This window comes from Dendropsophus ebraccatus, chromosome 10 (genome assembly GCF_027789765.1).
Source record: "Dendropsophus ebraccatus isolate aDenEbr1 chromosome 10, aDenEbr1.pat, whole genome shotgun sequence".
Taxonomy (NCBI): domain Eukaryota; kingdom Metazoa; phylum Chordata; class Amphibia; order Anura; family Hylidae; genus Dendropsophus; species Dendropsophus ebraccatus.
The window spans coordinates 20,640,045-20,654,367 of record NC_091463.1 but is presented as its reverse complement, the minus strand read 5'-3'; the positions used below and the strand labels follow the sequence as shown (position 1 = coordinate 20,654,367).

Below are 14,323 nucleotides of genomic sequence, written 5' to 3'. Positions count from 1 at the left end.
GGTTCGCTCATCTCTAATCATGACTCTTATCTTTACTTCACGGTTTGCAATTTAGCTCTATTCACTTCAATGGAACTAAGTTGCAAAACCTGCACCCAAACTGGAGACAAGAGTAGTGCTGTATCTGGAAGAAAGTGGCCATGTTTTTGTTGTGCTGGAGAACCCCTTTAAAAGGCTGCAGACGCATTAGCAATTCGCTTCGTATTACTGTATATTCGCTAATCTGTATACGTAAGCCAAAGGGAAATGGATGGTACTGTAAGGCATGCGTTGTACGGCCGCATGGGTTCTCACCGTCTGTTAACATATACTGCAAATTTCCTTATTTTTATTTACATTGTATATAAGAAAATAGATTGGAGCGTATGTTTTTTTTTTTTTTGGTCATCCATACAGGTGTAGATTAAGCCACAACATGTGACCAATACTCCTGACTATATGACTTTTTTTTTTATAAAAAAAAAATAAATTCCAATTTTCAAGTCCCAGCATACCCTTCTGCTCTCCAGCTGTTGCAAAACTACAATTCCCATCATGCCTGGACAACTAGAGCTTTATCCAAAGCGCCAGGCATGATGGGATTTGTAGTTTTGCCGAGTGTTCCCCATCTTTGTGCTGGTTGCCGTGGTTCCTTTAGCAGCTGCAGACCGATGCCTAATACAGCAGCTATTACACTGTATTTTCTAGCTTTATTTGTCACTTTTAAGCGGCCAAAATTTACTTCACGGAGCTTTTAGGAGCGCTGCAGCGACGGCCAATCAGGGGCCTCCTTTCTCCCGCCTGGAACATCTTCACGTGATCGTGCGCGGCACGGGGAAGGGGCGGGGCGTGATTGTTATGGTGCCGGGGACGTAGTGTGGTGGACGGCTGCAGCAGCAGCAGGTAAGGCTATGGCGGGCACCGGCTGCCGGGTATCCTCCGTTTATCTTTCCTTCCTGCTGTATATCATATCGTATTGCTTGCTCCCCGTCTATGCAGTTTACAGCTGTCGTGAAACTACAGTTCCCAGCATCCTTGCAGCTACCTGCCTACGTTGCACTGTGTAGGCATGCTGGGAGATGTAGTTTCAGACCCAAAAGCTCCAATACTCTATGAAGCCCTTTGAGCTAAGACTGGTGCCGTTGTCCATAGCAACCTGGTTTCAGCTCGTATTTAACCCCTTCCTGCCGTAGTGATTTTTTTTCTTATTTCACTAGGTTTTTTTGCACTATGACCTCTATTCCCTTTTGTCTTTGTCTCCCTAGAGTAGTGTTCTCCAGCAACAACAGCCGCCATTATATCTGGGCATGATGGGAGTTGTAGTTTAGCCGTGGGTTGTTGGTACAGTACACTGCAATTCCTCCAGTACTCTGACAATGTTCTTTCAGTTTCACTTCGGCCTATTACACTGTCAGACAGGGAGTACTAACAGGTTTCCCCTGATAATAAGTCAGTGTCTTATAATAATTTTTGATCCCAAAGATGTGCTAGGTCTTCTTGAATTCACACGTCACATGACCAGCAGGGACAGCGTACGGGATGGCGTCTTCTGGTCAGGAGGAGCTCACCACAGTACGCTCATACAGCACAGCAGGGACAGCGTATAGTATGGCAGCTTCTGGCCAGTAGGAGCTTACCACAGCACAGCAGGGACAACATACAGTATGGCAGCTTCTGGCCAGGAGGAGCTCACCACAGCACAGCAAGGACAGCGTACAGTATGCCAGCTTCTGGCCAGGAGGAGCTCACCACAGCACAGCAAGGACAGCGTACAGTATGCCAGCTTCTGGCCAGGAGGAGCTCACCACAGCACAGCAGGGACAGTGTACAGTATGGCAGCTTCTGGCCAGGAGGAGCTCACCACAGCACGCTCATACAGCACAGCAAGGACAGCGTACAGTATGGCAGCTTCTGGCCAGGAGGAGCTCACCACAGCACACTCATACAGCAGGGATAGTGTACAGTATGGCAGCTTCTGGCCAGGAGGAGCTCACCACAGCCCAGCAGGGGCAGAGTGTACGGTATGGCGGCTTTTGGCCACCAGGGGGAGCTCATCACAGCACACTCGTACAGCACAGCAGGGACTGCGTACGGTAATGTGGCAGGCGACGGGATAACAGCAGACTGTGTGCAGCTCTACATCTGGTGGTAGTGGACAGCAGCAGACGACGCGCCTCTTGATGCCTTGCCTGCTTATTTACAAGTGGAAGGGAACATCAAGGTTGGCAGCAGGTGACTGCCTTCATGTCCTGCATGCAGCAGCTTTGCAACAGACTGTGAAGATAAGGGAACACGGCGTTGGGGTAAAAAGTATCACAGTTGCATGTTCTGGTGTTCTGTTTGGCGGGCATACTTCCAAACAAAAACTGGGGGGAGGCCTTATATTTAACAATTCAGCAAAACCTCTACTAGGTCTTATTTTCAGGGGATGTCTTATTTTCGGGTACACAGGGTAGGAGTCCTAACATGACAGCAATGGAGGCCTTGGCTGCCATGACAACTGATTGACACCCTGCCATTGTATTTCAGGGGTGCTTATCAGAGTTCTTGTTGTTGTACTGCCGCCTAGATGCCATTATAATAGTAAACTGAGGCTGCTGGCTAACCCTTAGTATAGATAGAGTGAGCTCGGCTATATCAGAGATGGGGAACCTTCAGCCCTCCAGCGGTTGCAGAACTACAATTCCCATCATGTCTGGACAGCCAAAGCTTCAGCTGTCCAGGCATGATGGGAATCGTAGTTTTGCATCAGCTGGAGGGCTGAAGGTTCCCCATAACTGCATACTCCCTTCAATGTTTGAGAAAATGTTCATGAAGTCATAATCCATAGGCTTATTTCTATTAAAGTGAATCTATGTGTTCTTCTAGGTCAAGTAGCCATGGCGCAGAAAAGAAGAGGCCGGTCCAGTGTCTGTCCGAACACTTCACAAGCTCAGGTATGATGTGGAGCCCTGTCTCCCTATCCTGCTGCCCACCAGCTGTTGCAAAACTACAATTCCCAATTAACGGACAGAAAAATAAGGTCGATTACGTTTTTGTGTAAGTTATTCAAAAAAAAACAAAAACAGATCCTTTTTTTTTTATAATGGAAGTCAATGGAAAAACGGATGCACACAATGCAATCTGTTTTTTTTTTTTTTTTTTTTTTTTTTGCAAAAAACTGATTGCAAAAACGTAGTGTGAACCCAGCCTTAGACAGTTGTCTAAGTTGTATTTTTGCATGTTGTATTGATTGTAGTCTTTCTTCCACCAGTCCGTACACCATCACACATTCTATATTTGTAGCCAAGTTCTCCAACAATGTACAGTGCAGTGTATGTAAATGGATTTAAAGGCAATATGTCACCTTTAAAAAAAAAAATGCAGTCCGGTCTGCAGGCAGCATGATATAGAGCAGGAGGAGCCGAGCAGAGGGATATATAGTTGTATGGAAAGTTCCAGAATAACTTGTCAATTTATTCATGTAGATTTGTTTGGCTAAGTAGTCATGTGGGCGGTCCTGGTCAGTGATTGGCAGCTATCGGTATAAGTGTGCATATAAAGAGCTGTCAGTCACTTAGTAGGACCACCTACTTTATTACCAGGATAAGGAGTAATTTCCATGAATAAATGACACGTTATCCCTGAAAATGTTCCCACAAAACTACACTCTTATCAATCTGCTCAGCATCTCCTGCTCTATAACATATTGTCTGCAGGTTAGACTGGTTCCATTTAAAGGGGTTGTCTCAGTGTTAGAAGTCATTCTGTATCCACTCGATAGGAAATAACAGTCTGGTCCCGGCTGCTATAGAGAATAAGTGGATGGGTGGTGCCACTGTTCTGATGGAAGCATTAAAATCCTGTTCCTGGAGATCAGATGGCGTAGCAGATAACTTCTACGAGTGGGACAATCCCTTTAAGCAAACTACATTCACAATGTAAAAACATCCCTAGCCCACTCCATGCAAATCTCTTGCAGAACCTCTCTGGATTTTCCTGTAAGTTTCCATTCATTTTCAGCCATATCTCCATGTAGCCTGCACATCTAGTGGTAGATTTGTACCCCGGTTTTAATGCTGTGTGTGAACTGGATGCAGACCCCACCTGCCTGCCCTCCAGTGTCTTCTGTCAGGTGGGTTTTGCCTCCTTTAGTCGTCTCTACAATGTAAATAGACCTCCTTACTTGTATTGCCCTGTGTTAAGCTACAACTAATATCCGCTATAATGATTCCAGTGTTTGGTGTGCTCAGAGCGGCTACTGGTGAAACCTTTCCTTGGCTGTTTATACCGCACCATATATCAATATACTGCAGCCACCACGGTGAGTCACAAAGTGAGTGTCTTTCTCGGTATAGGTTGCAGCACATGGTCTTTTATGTGTTTAGTAGTAACTAGAGATGCTTAAGTCCGCTCCTTCGGCATTTTTCATATGGAATGTAATATAAAGGGAAGTTCCTGACTGCTTTCTGTGTTTTGTAGGATGTAGATGTGGAGGAAGACATTACCTTGACCCAGACCCAGACCCTAACCCAGGTGCAGAGGAATTTGGAGAGGCACTCGCCAGAGCAAGTGAACCTGAAGGTGTGGGGCTGCACGTGTGTCCTCTGGGGAAGGGGGTGTGACAAAGTGGGAAGGAGGCGTGTCCTCCTCCCACCCCTGATTTATTAAGGGTTACGCCAGACATAAGCCAGGTGAGAATCTACACCTACTTCAGACCAGGTGTAGATTTTTGCGCGATGCTTGCGCTGTGCACAGGGCACATGGCTGGCTGTACTAAGAAGCACGTTCCTCTTAGTTAATCCGACAGGGGAAAAGGGGGCGGAGCTTTACTTAAGACTGGGGTCCTCCTTATGTCAGTCTTGATAAATGTCCTCCTCTGTGTATATGGGTAGCTTCACACATACGGATCCACAGCAGATTTCACGCTGCAAGTTTGCGGATCCTGGTATAGTGAAGGTCTATGGGGGTCACATACCCGCAGCAGAATTTTCATTCCACTGCGGATATGTGATCCGGCCCGGAGCATACATTACCTGCTTGGCACTTCGGCTGTGTGAAGCTTACGGCCCCTCTTGCTCCTCATCAGCCGATCAGTGCATGGCAGCACTGGTTGGCTAATGAGGGGGGTTGACGAACGGGGTGGGTTAAAGGGGCCAGGTCACATATCCTCAGCGGAATGAAAATCGTCTTTGTATACATTTTTTTTTTTTCAGGACTCAAAAGCATGGTGTGCTGCTCTTTTGAATCCCGGAAAAATACAATTATATGTTCGAGTAATAGACATTGGCCCGAATGTAGTCAACTAATGAATAAGTTGATGGGGCCATACCTCTAGGTACATCCTGACTTGTACCTCCACCAATGGATTCCACTTATTGGCGTTCACCATACATTGACTCTCCTAGAGTTGTCTGAGGATTCTCAATTCTTTATGAACATATTACAGGAGGTGTGTTAAGTGCTGTCACTCATACACTACCGAAAGAACATTGGAAAGTGTGCACCCATCATATGAGTTTTATGTGAATATCATACAGTTCTTAAACCTTTTTCTGTCTTGTAGGTTGGGGAGCTGGTTCAGTACCTGCTGATCAGGGACCAGAAGAAATTGCCCATTAAGCGTGCAGGTATGAGACTGGGAGGAAAGGTTGGTGCTGGGATGTAGGCTAAAAATGATGGAAAGGAGTCAAAAAGTTTGACATGCTGTCAGTCAGTCAGTCAGTCAGTCAGTGTATATGGGGGATTTTAGATATTTAGGTTTCCAGAATTATATTTTGTAGACTCCATTATTCATAAATATTTCTAGGGTCATTGGCTACCATGTAACAGTACAGCATTGGAGAACCAAACTTATAGATTGATTACTCCTTGACTAATGTTAGTAAGAAATATAATACTTCTCCTTTTTTTTTTTTTTTTTTTTCTTACTTGTGGATTTGACAAAAATCAGTAATTTTTTTTTTTTTACTACATTTGCAGATATTGTAAAGTCCGTGGTAAAAGATTACAAAGATGTCTACCTTGAAATATTTGTCCGTGCCAAGAAGGCGTTGCTGGATGTAAGTGGATCTGTAACTGTTTCTTATATTATTCCCAGGATTAAAGGGATCTCCACAACAGGATGGGAGAATAACCAGCCCCTTACCCACTGAGTGCATGACTGCTGCTCCATTCTCTATGGGACTTCTGAATATATTCAAGTTCCGCTCTCTGTGATGTTCCATTGAGAATTACTGGTATACTGTGCATGAGTGATAAACTTGGGGAAAGCTAGACCTGCTTGGTGCTAGCATTACTCAGAATTTTTTTTTTTTTTCTTGCAGATTTTTGGTTTTCAGCTGGAGGAAATAGACACCAAGAACCACATTTACGTCCTTGTTAATAAGTTGGAGCGTGTGCCGGGAGATGACATGAAAGTGTGAGTATCTTCATGGGACTTCAGGAAGTAGAAAACCAAGAGGAAGTGGGTTATATTGTCAAAAAGCTGGGACAGGGAATCTTCGGCCCTCCAAATGTTGCAAAACTATGATTCCCATCATGCCTGGACAGCCAAAGCTTTAGATTTTCTGTCCCATATTAAAGGAATAATATGTTTCCTTTTGGGTTACTTGGATTTTGTGTGGAAAATCAGCAGCATAGCCACATGTAATCCTGCACCACAGGTTTAATCCACAGAGCATGACATAGAACGTAGCTTAAAGGGGGTGGCCACTCTATAGTATATATACTTCATAGAACTTCAGGCTGCCCTGTTCCGTGGTGATTCTGCCCATAAGATGGCCCACATGGAGAAGCGTGTGACCATGTCCCACCCTCCAGTGTTCACCACTGAGGATGTGTATGCCTATGGCAGACACAGAGGGATAATCTTAGTGACATGCTCCTCCGTGTCGGCCATCTTATGGACAGACTCACCACAGAGCAGGACAGCACAGCCTGGAGGAGGGGAGTCTGATATTAGCTCTATGAGATACACAGGGAGCTGCTGTCAGTATATGCAGTGAGTACACTTACTAATACTGTACTCTGAACTATTTTACTATAGATGGGCCAAACCCTTTTAAAAACCAAGGCATTGTAATCTGCTGCAGATTGAACACATTGACATTGTTTTTAAAGTATTACTGTCATGTGGAGAAACTTTTTTTTTTAAAGTCATTCTGGTTTGTGAACCAGTCCAGTACTGAGGTGAGTGTACATTAGCTGACACATCCATTACCCTCTTATTTCAGGGATGACAATACAGCAAAACTGGGCTTACTTACAGTAATTCTGAGCCTTATCTTCATGAAGGGGAACAGTGTCAAAGAGGGTAAGTCACTTCTCCTTAAGTGGTTCAGTATACCTTCTGTATTACTGTCATGTCACTGCAGTGCTCCCTTCTCGGTAGAATAATGTAGAGGGCCCGTCGGGGGGGAGGGGAAGGTAGCTGCCTCCAGCCACAAGAGGGATTGACAGGGTCTGGGGCAAATGGCTACTGCACTTGTCAACCACAGAGCTTTATTTAACTGCCAAGCAATGCATCTGAAATTCCGGACAGATTCCAGATGTATCGCTGGAGCTTTCTGGAATTCTGGATGTTCCTATGGAGCTTTATAGGGGCTCTGTTCTGGAATTCTGTATGTATGACTGGGCTATTAATAATTATTTTTTAAACACCTTTGGATGTTATAGCTTATAGACTTGTGGGAACACATAGGGCAGAAGGGAAGGTGAAGTGTATAAGGTGACAATATGTTATGTCAGTATGAATAATTTCCTTCTGTTCTCTACAGCTGTCATCTGGGAGACCCTGCGACGTTTGCATATTGATCCTGGGTATGTATACTACATGTAGTTTAGTGGTTCAGAGTTATCGACGACTATCAATTTATACTCCCAACTCTTTTCGTGTGCAGGGAGCGACATGAAGATTTTGGAGATGTGAGGAAACTTGTGACGGATGAATTTGTGAAGCAAAAGTAAGTTCGCTTTGAGTCCCTATTGTGCTCTTCATCAGATGCTGGTGTGTTCAGAGCAGCCTGTGCCGAGGTCCTTGCTGTTTACATCACACCACAGAGCAATTGCAGTTCATTCATGTATTTATCGATATATCGGTGAATGCCAGAGAAGAAAACTGCAGACATTCTTCCGAAAAAACATCGACCCAGCTGGGTCACAGAACAGCCAGTGTTTGTAAAGATCATCCTGATCATCCTGACTGGTACTGCAGTACCGGCTGGATGATCTTCCTTTGTGCTGAATTGGAATGGGGGCATATCCGTATGTGCCCACATCCCAATTCACCATAGCCAACAATGAAACCTACAGGGGTCAGTGGTGTTTCTAAATACTACCCTTAGTTCATTTTCTAGATAGGAATCACCTAGGCCATCACACTATCATCATTAATGGCGGGCAGACAGGATGGGGTATTGTGTGTGTGTGTGTGTGTGTGTGTGTGTGTGTGTGTGTGTGTGTGTGTGTGTGTGTGTGTGCATTTTATAGGTTTTAAAGTGTCAGTCATTATAACTTTCAAAATCTAAATCAACAGATGTGATATAAAGCAAGTTTGCAATTTAAATTCTTTTTGTTATCATGGAAAACACAGCAGTTCCTGTTTTCTGACTGAGGGGAAAAAACACTCAGAAAACAGGAAGTCCCACGTATCCCAGGCCATCTGAGTGCTCACAGAGAGAAGACAGTCATGTGGTTGACGGACACATTGAGCTGTGACTCTCTGTACTGGACGGAATTCCTGTGTTTATTCTGTTTTTAACACAAGTCAGAAAATCTGCCTTCAGGAGACTGGACCTGGATTTCTGGTAAGTTCAGCTTTGTTGTATAGCATCATAACAAGAAAAATAGTGAATGTAAATTGCAAACTTGCTTTATATCACATCTGTTTATTTTCGAAAGTTATAACAGTGATACTAGTGTTTTGTAAGTGTGCAACTAGAATTGTACAAGAAAACTTCTGAGGAGAAACTTCTGTCTTCTTAGATACCTAGAATATAATAAAATCCCCCACACCGATCCCACAGAGTATGAATTCCGGTGGGGCCCAAGAGCTTTTAAAGAAACCTCCAAAATGAAGATCCTGGAGTTTGTCTCAAAGGTAAGAGGGCTGGACTGTGTATATAGCGTTGTCAGTGGGTTATGAAGTAGATGGATATGACAGCAGGTGGCCTCCTGGGGGGATTTTAAGGTACGATTATTAATCATTTGTATAAAATCTGAAGAGTTCTCTAATATGTGGGATTAGCAAAATTACATTTCCCACTGCAGTGTTCTGTTGTGTCACCTAAGATGAAAGTCGTATGGCAAGAACTTCAGATGAAGCCGCCACTGACATTTATCAACTTATAAGATGTGGATTTGCAAATCACTCGACAATGTCTGTTTCAAGGACGCTCTCTCAATTTGTAAAAGTGTTTACTATACTGAATGCAGTGTGTTAGCTTTAATGCTTACTACATGGCCTCTAATACAGGTCTGTCTAGGTACACCTGGTTCTTTGAATATACTCTATAGTCATAAGTCACATGGGGTGGGATTAGATGCTGAAATATTAGGATCTTGCAGCCAATTCTCTCCCCCAAACGCATCTAAGAGAGCCTCTATTTATACAAGTAATAAAGTAAGGGTATGTGCACGCTGAGTAATTTTGACGGAAACTCCGCAAAATTGTCTGCTCGCGGACTACGGCAGGCGCACGTGTCTCTCCTCCGTCCAAAGAATGAACTTAATCATTCTTTGGACGGAATCCGCCCGTGCATAGAATGGAGTCTGACAGTCCGTGAGTGGGTATGAGCTGAGAATTCCGCAATGCAGTTTCCGTCAAAATTACTCAGTGTGCACATATCCTTACTGTTAGTGTGACCTAGTGGTAAACTTTGACTAATTTAAAATGTCATCTTAAAGGAGAAGTCCGGCCAAAATTAATTTTTGATATGTTGTTACTTATGAAAAGTTATACAAATTTCTAATGTACATTAATTATGGGAAATGCACATATAGAGCTATTTCCCTTAATTTAGTAGATCAGGAAGTGTTAGAAATATCTCTGAAGTAGTGACGTCACGACCCAGGGTGTAATTCCTATGGAGTGTCCAGCAGGGGGCGCTCTCTATATAGAAGTCTATGGGACTTTATTGTTTCTATGGGTTTCTATGTAATGTAATGTAGTGTACAGTGCTTTATTGAATGAATACATCTATGGAATACTTTGGGGAGCAAGTGTCCTTGCTCCCCAAAGTATTGCATAAATGTATTCATTCAATACATTCAATACACAGTAAGCCCGCCGATCCGCCGCATTTCCTCCGAATTTCCGCCGCATTCCCGCCGATCCTCCACACGCTGATCCGCCGCATTCCCGCCGATCCGGACCATATACATTGAACTACAGCTCCCATCATCTGCTTATAGTATGAACAGGTGATGGGAGCTGTAGCTGGGTAATGGATATGACATGCCGCCGGGCGCAGGGGGGAGCCGCTCAGTACACAGCAGCTCTCCCCTCCTCCTCCTCCTTCCGGGATAACTTCCGCCTATAGCACTGCTGAGTCCCTGCCTGGCCGCCGCTCTCCGCTCTCCCCTCCATACATACCGGCTCCCGATGCATCCTGGTGTCCGCGCTGATGCCGGGAGCCGGTATATGTGAGCGGAGAGCGGCGGCCAGGCAGGGAGTCAGCATTGGTATAGGCGGAAGTTATCACGGAAGGAGGAGGAGGAGGGGAGAGCTGCTGTGTACTGAGCGGCTCCCCCCTGCGCCCGGCGGCATGTGATATCCATTACCCAACTACAGCTCCCATCACCTGTTCATACTATAAGCAGATGATGAGAGCTGTAGTTCAATGTATATGGTCCGGATCGGCGGGAATGCGGCGGATCAGCGTGTGGCGGATCGGCGGGAATGCGGCGGATCGGCGGGCTTACTGTGTATTGAATGTATTGAATGAATACATTTATGCAATACTTTGGGGAGCAAGGACACTTGCTCCCCAAAGTATTCCATAGATGTATTCATTCAATAAAGCACTGTACACTACATTACATTACATAGAAACCCATAGAAACAATAAAGTCCCATAGACTTCTATATAGAGAGCGCCCCCTGCTGGACACTCCATAGGAATTACACCCTGGGTCGTGACGTCACTTCTTCAGAGATATTTCTAACACTTCCTGATCTACTAAATTAAGGGAAATAGCAGTATATGTGCATTTCCCATAATTAATGTACATTAGAAATTTGTATAACTTTTCATAAGTAACAACATATCAAAAATTAATTTTGGCCGGACTTCTCCTTTAAGGGCCCCTTTTTTTTTTTTTTGCCTCGTTTGGAACAGGAGTCCGTGGAGCCTCGGTTGAGAGTCTCAAAACACGGAATAGCCAGATATCTCTAGCCTGTTGCCACGGGGTGCCTCCATGATAGGGAGAGCACCACACCACCCTGATAAATAGCCCCTTAAGTCCCACTCGGTTGCGAGTATCGGAACATAAATAGGGAAACACCAGGGTGGCCCCTTTTTGTCAATGTCTGACTCAAGGTGCGAGTATTGCGATCATGACAAGGGCTTGCCAAGGCAGGCTTCCATGTTTTGTTGGTCGATTTGCTATTGCCCCAACTAGCCAGAATCCTACTCCACACTGACGAGGGGCAAAACTCCCAAAACGGCTGTCTGTGGATGGAAGCCTGCCTTGGCAAGCCCTTGTCATGATCGCAATACTCGCACCTTGAGTCAGACATTGACAAAAAGGGGCTACCCTGGTGTTTCCCTATTTGTTCCAATACTCGCAACTGAGTGGGACCTAAGGGGCTACCTATCAGGGTGGTGTGGTGCTCTCCCTATCATGGAGGCACCCCGTGGCAACAGGCTAGAGATATCTGGCTATCCCGTGTTTTGAGACTCGCAACCGAGGCTCCACGGACTCCTGTTTTGCATATTTAAAGTGAAAAATGATTATTGGGGGTGACAGTGTCCATCTTTATAGGTGTGTGTAACCCGCCTATTTCTCTCTGCATACCTGTAATTGTTTCTCTGTTTCATGAGGTGGCTTTGCCTGAAATTGTAACTTTGCTGAGTATCTTTTAGCGCCACTGAGCAGCCAGCAGCGAGGCGCAGACCCTTTTCGGCGCATGCGCCTCGCTGCTGGCTGTGAGGAGGGTTTCACAGCCGCAGCGAGGCTTCCGGAGAGTCCCAAACAACAAGGGCCGGTGTAATCGGCGGGCTGTGCGACTGCACGCACAGCCCGGCTGTGGGTGACCCGGCGGTCACCTGCGCGCCACATGACGCTTCCGCACACAGAAGACGGCGGGGGATGTGAACGCGCACGTCACCGACGTCAAGGAGGCCTCAAAACAAGGAGCGGCGGCCGGGACATATGATATGCCCAAGGGGGCGAGGTTAACGGTGCTGTAATGGGTGGGGCTATGTGGCGCTTCAGGGACCAAGCCCCACCCAGTGGCGCTAGAAGATACTCGGCAAAGTTATAATTTCAGCCAAAGCCACCTCATGAAACAGAAAAACAATTACAGGTATGCAGAGAGATATAGGCGGGTTACACACATTGAAAAATGATTATTGGGGGCATCAGTGGAGACTCTTGAGTACTTCATTGGAATATTTTTCACTGTTCTCCTTGAGTTCAGTGGTAACTGTGTTTTGTTGGTCATTTGGAACAGCAGAACTTTCTCCAGACTCCTTTGTTGGATAGGTTTGACTTTTGTCACCACTCTGGCTTCACTATTGAACATACATGGTCCCTGCATGCTGTCTATATGCTGGTACAGAGACTATACTTTGGGCCCTATTCCACCGGACGATTATAGTTTGCATAATCGTCAACAATCTCAAACGACCGCTATTGCGAAAGACCTGAAAACGTTCAGTCATTTCCATGGAACTATAATTGTTATGATCGTAATTGCGATAGTTTTTATTCGCTATTGCGTTCGTATCTATTGCGAACGTGCAACGATAAAAATAGGTCCAGGTCTTATAAAGCGATCAACGATTTCTCGTGCGGTTGTTAATCGTTAACTGCATTTTAACCAAACTATTATCGTTTAGATTCGAACGATAATCTGAGCGATAATAGTCTGGTGGAATAGGGCCCTTTGGGTGAAACTGTAAACTCCCAGCTAATCTGCCAACTCTGTACTCCTTGCAGTCTGCATCCACAAAGTTCCTGTATACTGTAATGTGTGAAATGATCTGACAGCTAAGGCTGGAGCTACAGGATAACTTTGGCTGCTAGACAGTAATGTCTCTTTCACATGGGCCCACAGACCACTGTCACTCCTCACTAACATTAGGTGCAGCCAGTGTTGCCTAGTATCTGAAGGCAGCTGCGGTGATTATTTTAGATCTCTATTCTCTTTATGGGGTTATCTGAAGTCAGAAGGCTACTCTCTTTGGGATTGTTAATGTGTTTTCTTACATTTTTTTTTTTTGTTAGATTCAGCAAAAGAATCCCAATTCCTGGATTACACAGTACAAGGATGCACAGGAGCTCCCCAGGTCCCAAGCACCCACAGCCTCACAGTCAACAAGGCACTGAGCCATTACAATAAAGCACATGCACACTCAGGTTAGCATATGGGGCATTTATTAAAACAAAGCTGTTTGCCTCCAGAGGACACATCCTTCCATATACTACACCCAGCTCCTGTCTATATGGGCAGGAGTTGGGGCACTTACATCTGTCATGTCCAGGTGTATCTGTTATATCTGTTTTAAGATGTTAAATAATAAAAAAAAAAAAACTTTGTTGTAAAACACCTTGTATTCTTTCTTCCTTATGGTCTCTGTACATCTCACCCCATCAGTTTCTGGCTGCTCAGTATGGCTGCTTTGTGCTATAGCCTCTATAAAGGAGGTGACTAGATGTGTCACAAGGACACTAACATCAGTGGTTATACTCCAGATACCAGAGGTTAAATCAAAAGTTAATAAAAATTAAGACCACTAAGGAAGCTGGTGAAACACAAACAGTGGAATAGAAAAAGATCCAGGACAGGCACATTACATCATACAGGCATGGCATAATCACCTACTATTGCCTACTCTTAGGTTTCATTTACACAGAAAGATTTGAAGCCAAAGCCAGAAACAGACTATAAACAGATCGGGTATAAAGAAAAGTCTGAGATTTCTCCTTTTCAAATCCATTCCTGGCTTTGGCTTCAAATCTTTGGCAGATAATCTGTGTAAATGGACCCTAAGGATGCGTTTACACAGACAGATTTATCTGACAAACCTAAGGCCAAAGCCAGAAACAGACTATAAACAGGGAACATGTCTTCTCACATCCATTCCTGGCTTTAGCGTTAAAAAAAAAATCTGTCATACATCTCTAAACTCACCATAAG

The 14,323-nt window shown here is 44.8% G+C and overlaps 1 protein-coding gene across 2 annotated transcripts; it reads left to right on the top strand.

Moving 5' to 3' along the window:
- Positions 1-755: 755 nt before the first annotated feature.
- On the top strand, positions 756-13,732 carry LOC138765870 (non-structural maintenance of chromosomes element 3 homolog). 2 transcript variants are annotated; one of them, XM_069942984.1, is made up of 11 exons: positions 756-882; positions 2,848-2,915; positions 4,441-4,542; positions 5,525-5,588; positions 5,941-6,020; positions 6,285-6,379; positions 7,194-7,273; positions 7,737-7,779; positions 7,860-7,922; positions 8,944-9,058; positions 13,411-13,732. In XM_069942984.1, the coding sequence occupies exons 2-11, from the start codon at positions 2,859-2,861 to the stop codon at positions 13,510-13,512; spliced, it is 801 nt and encodes a 266-aa protein (XP_069799085.1). In that variant the 5' UTR covers positions 756-882; positions 2,848-2,858; the 3' UTR covers positions 13,513-13,732. The 2 variants fall into 2 exon arrangements, with proteins under 2 accessions (XP_069799085.1, XP_069799084.1); XM_069942983.1 differs by having other exon boundaries at positions 792-876.
- Positions 13,733-14,323: the final 591 nt, after the last annotated feature.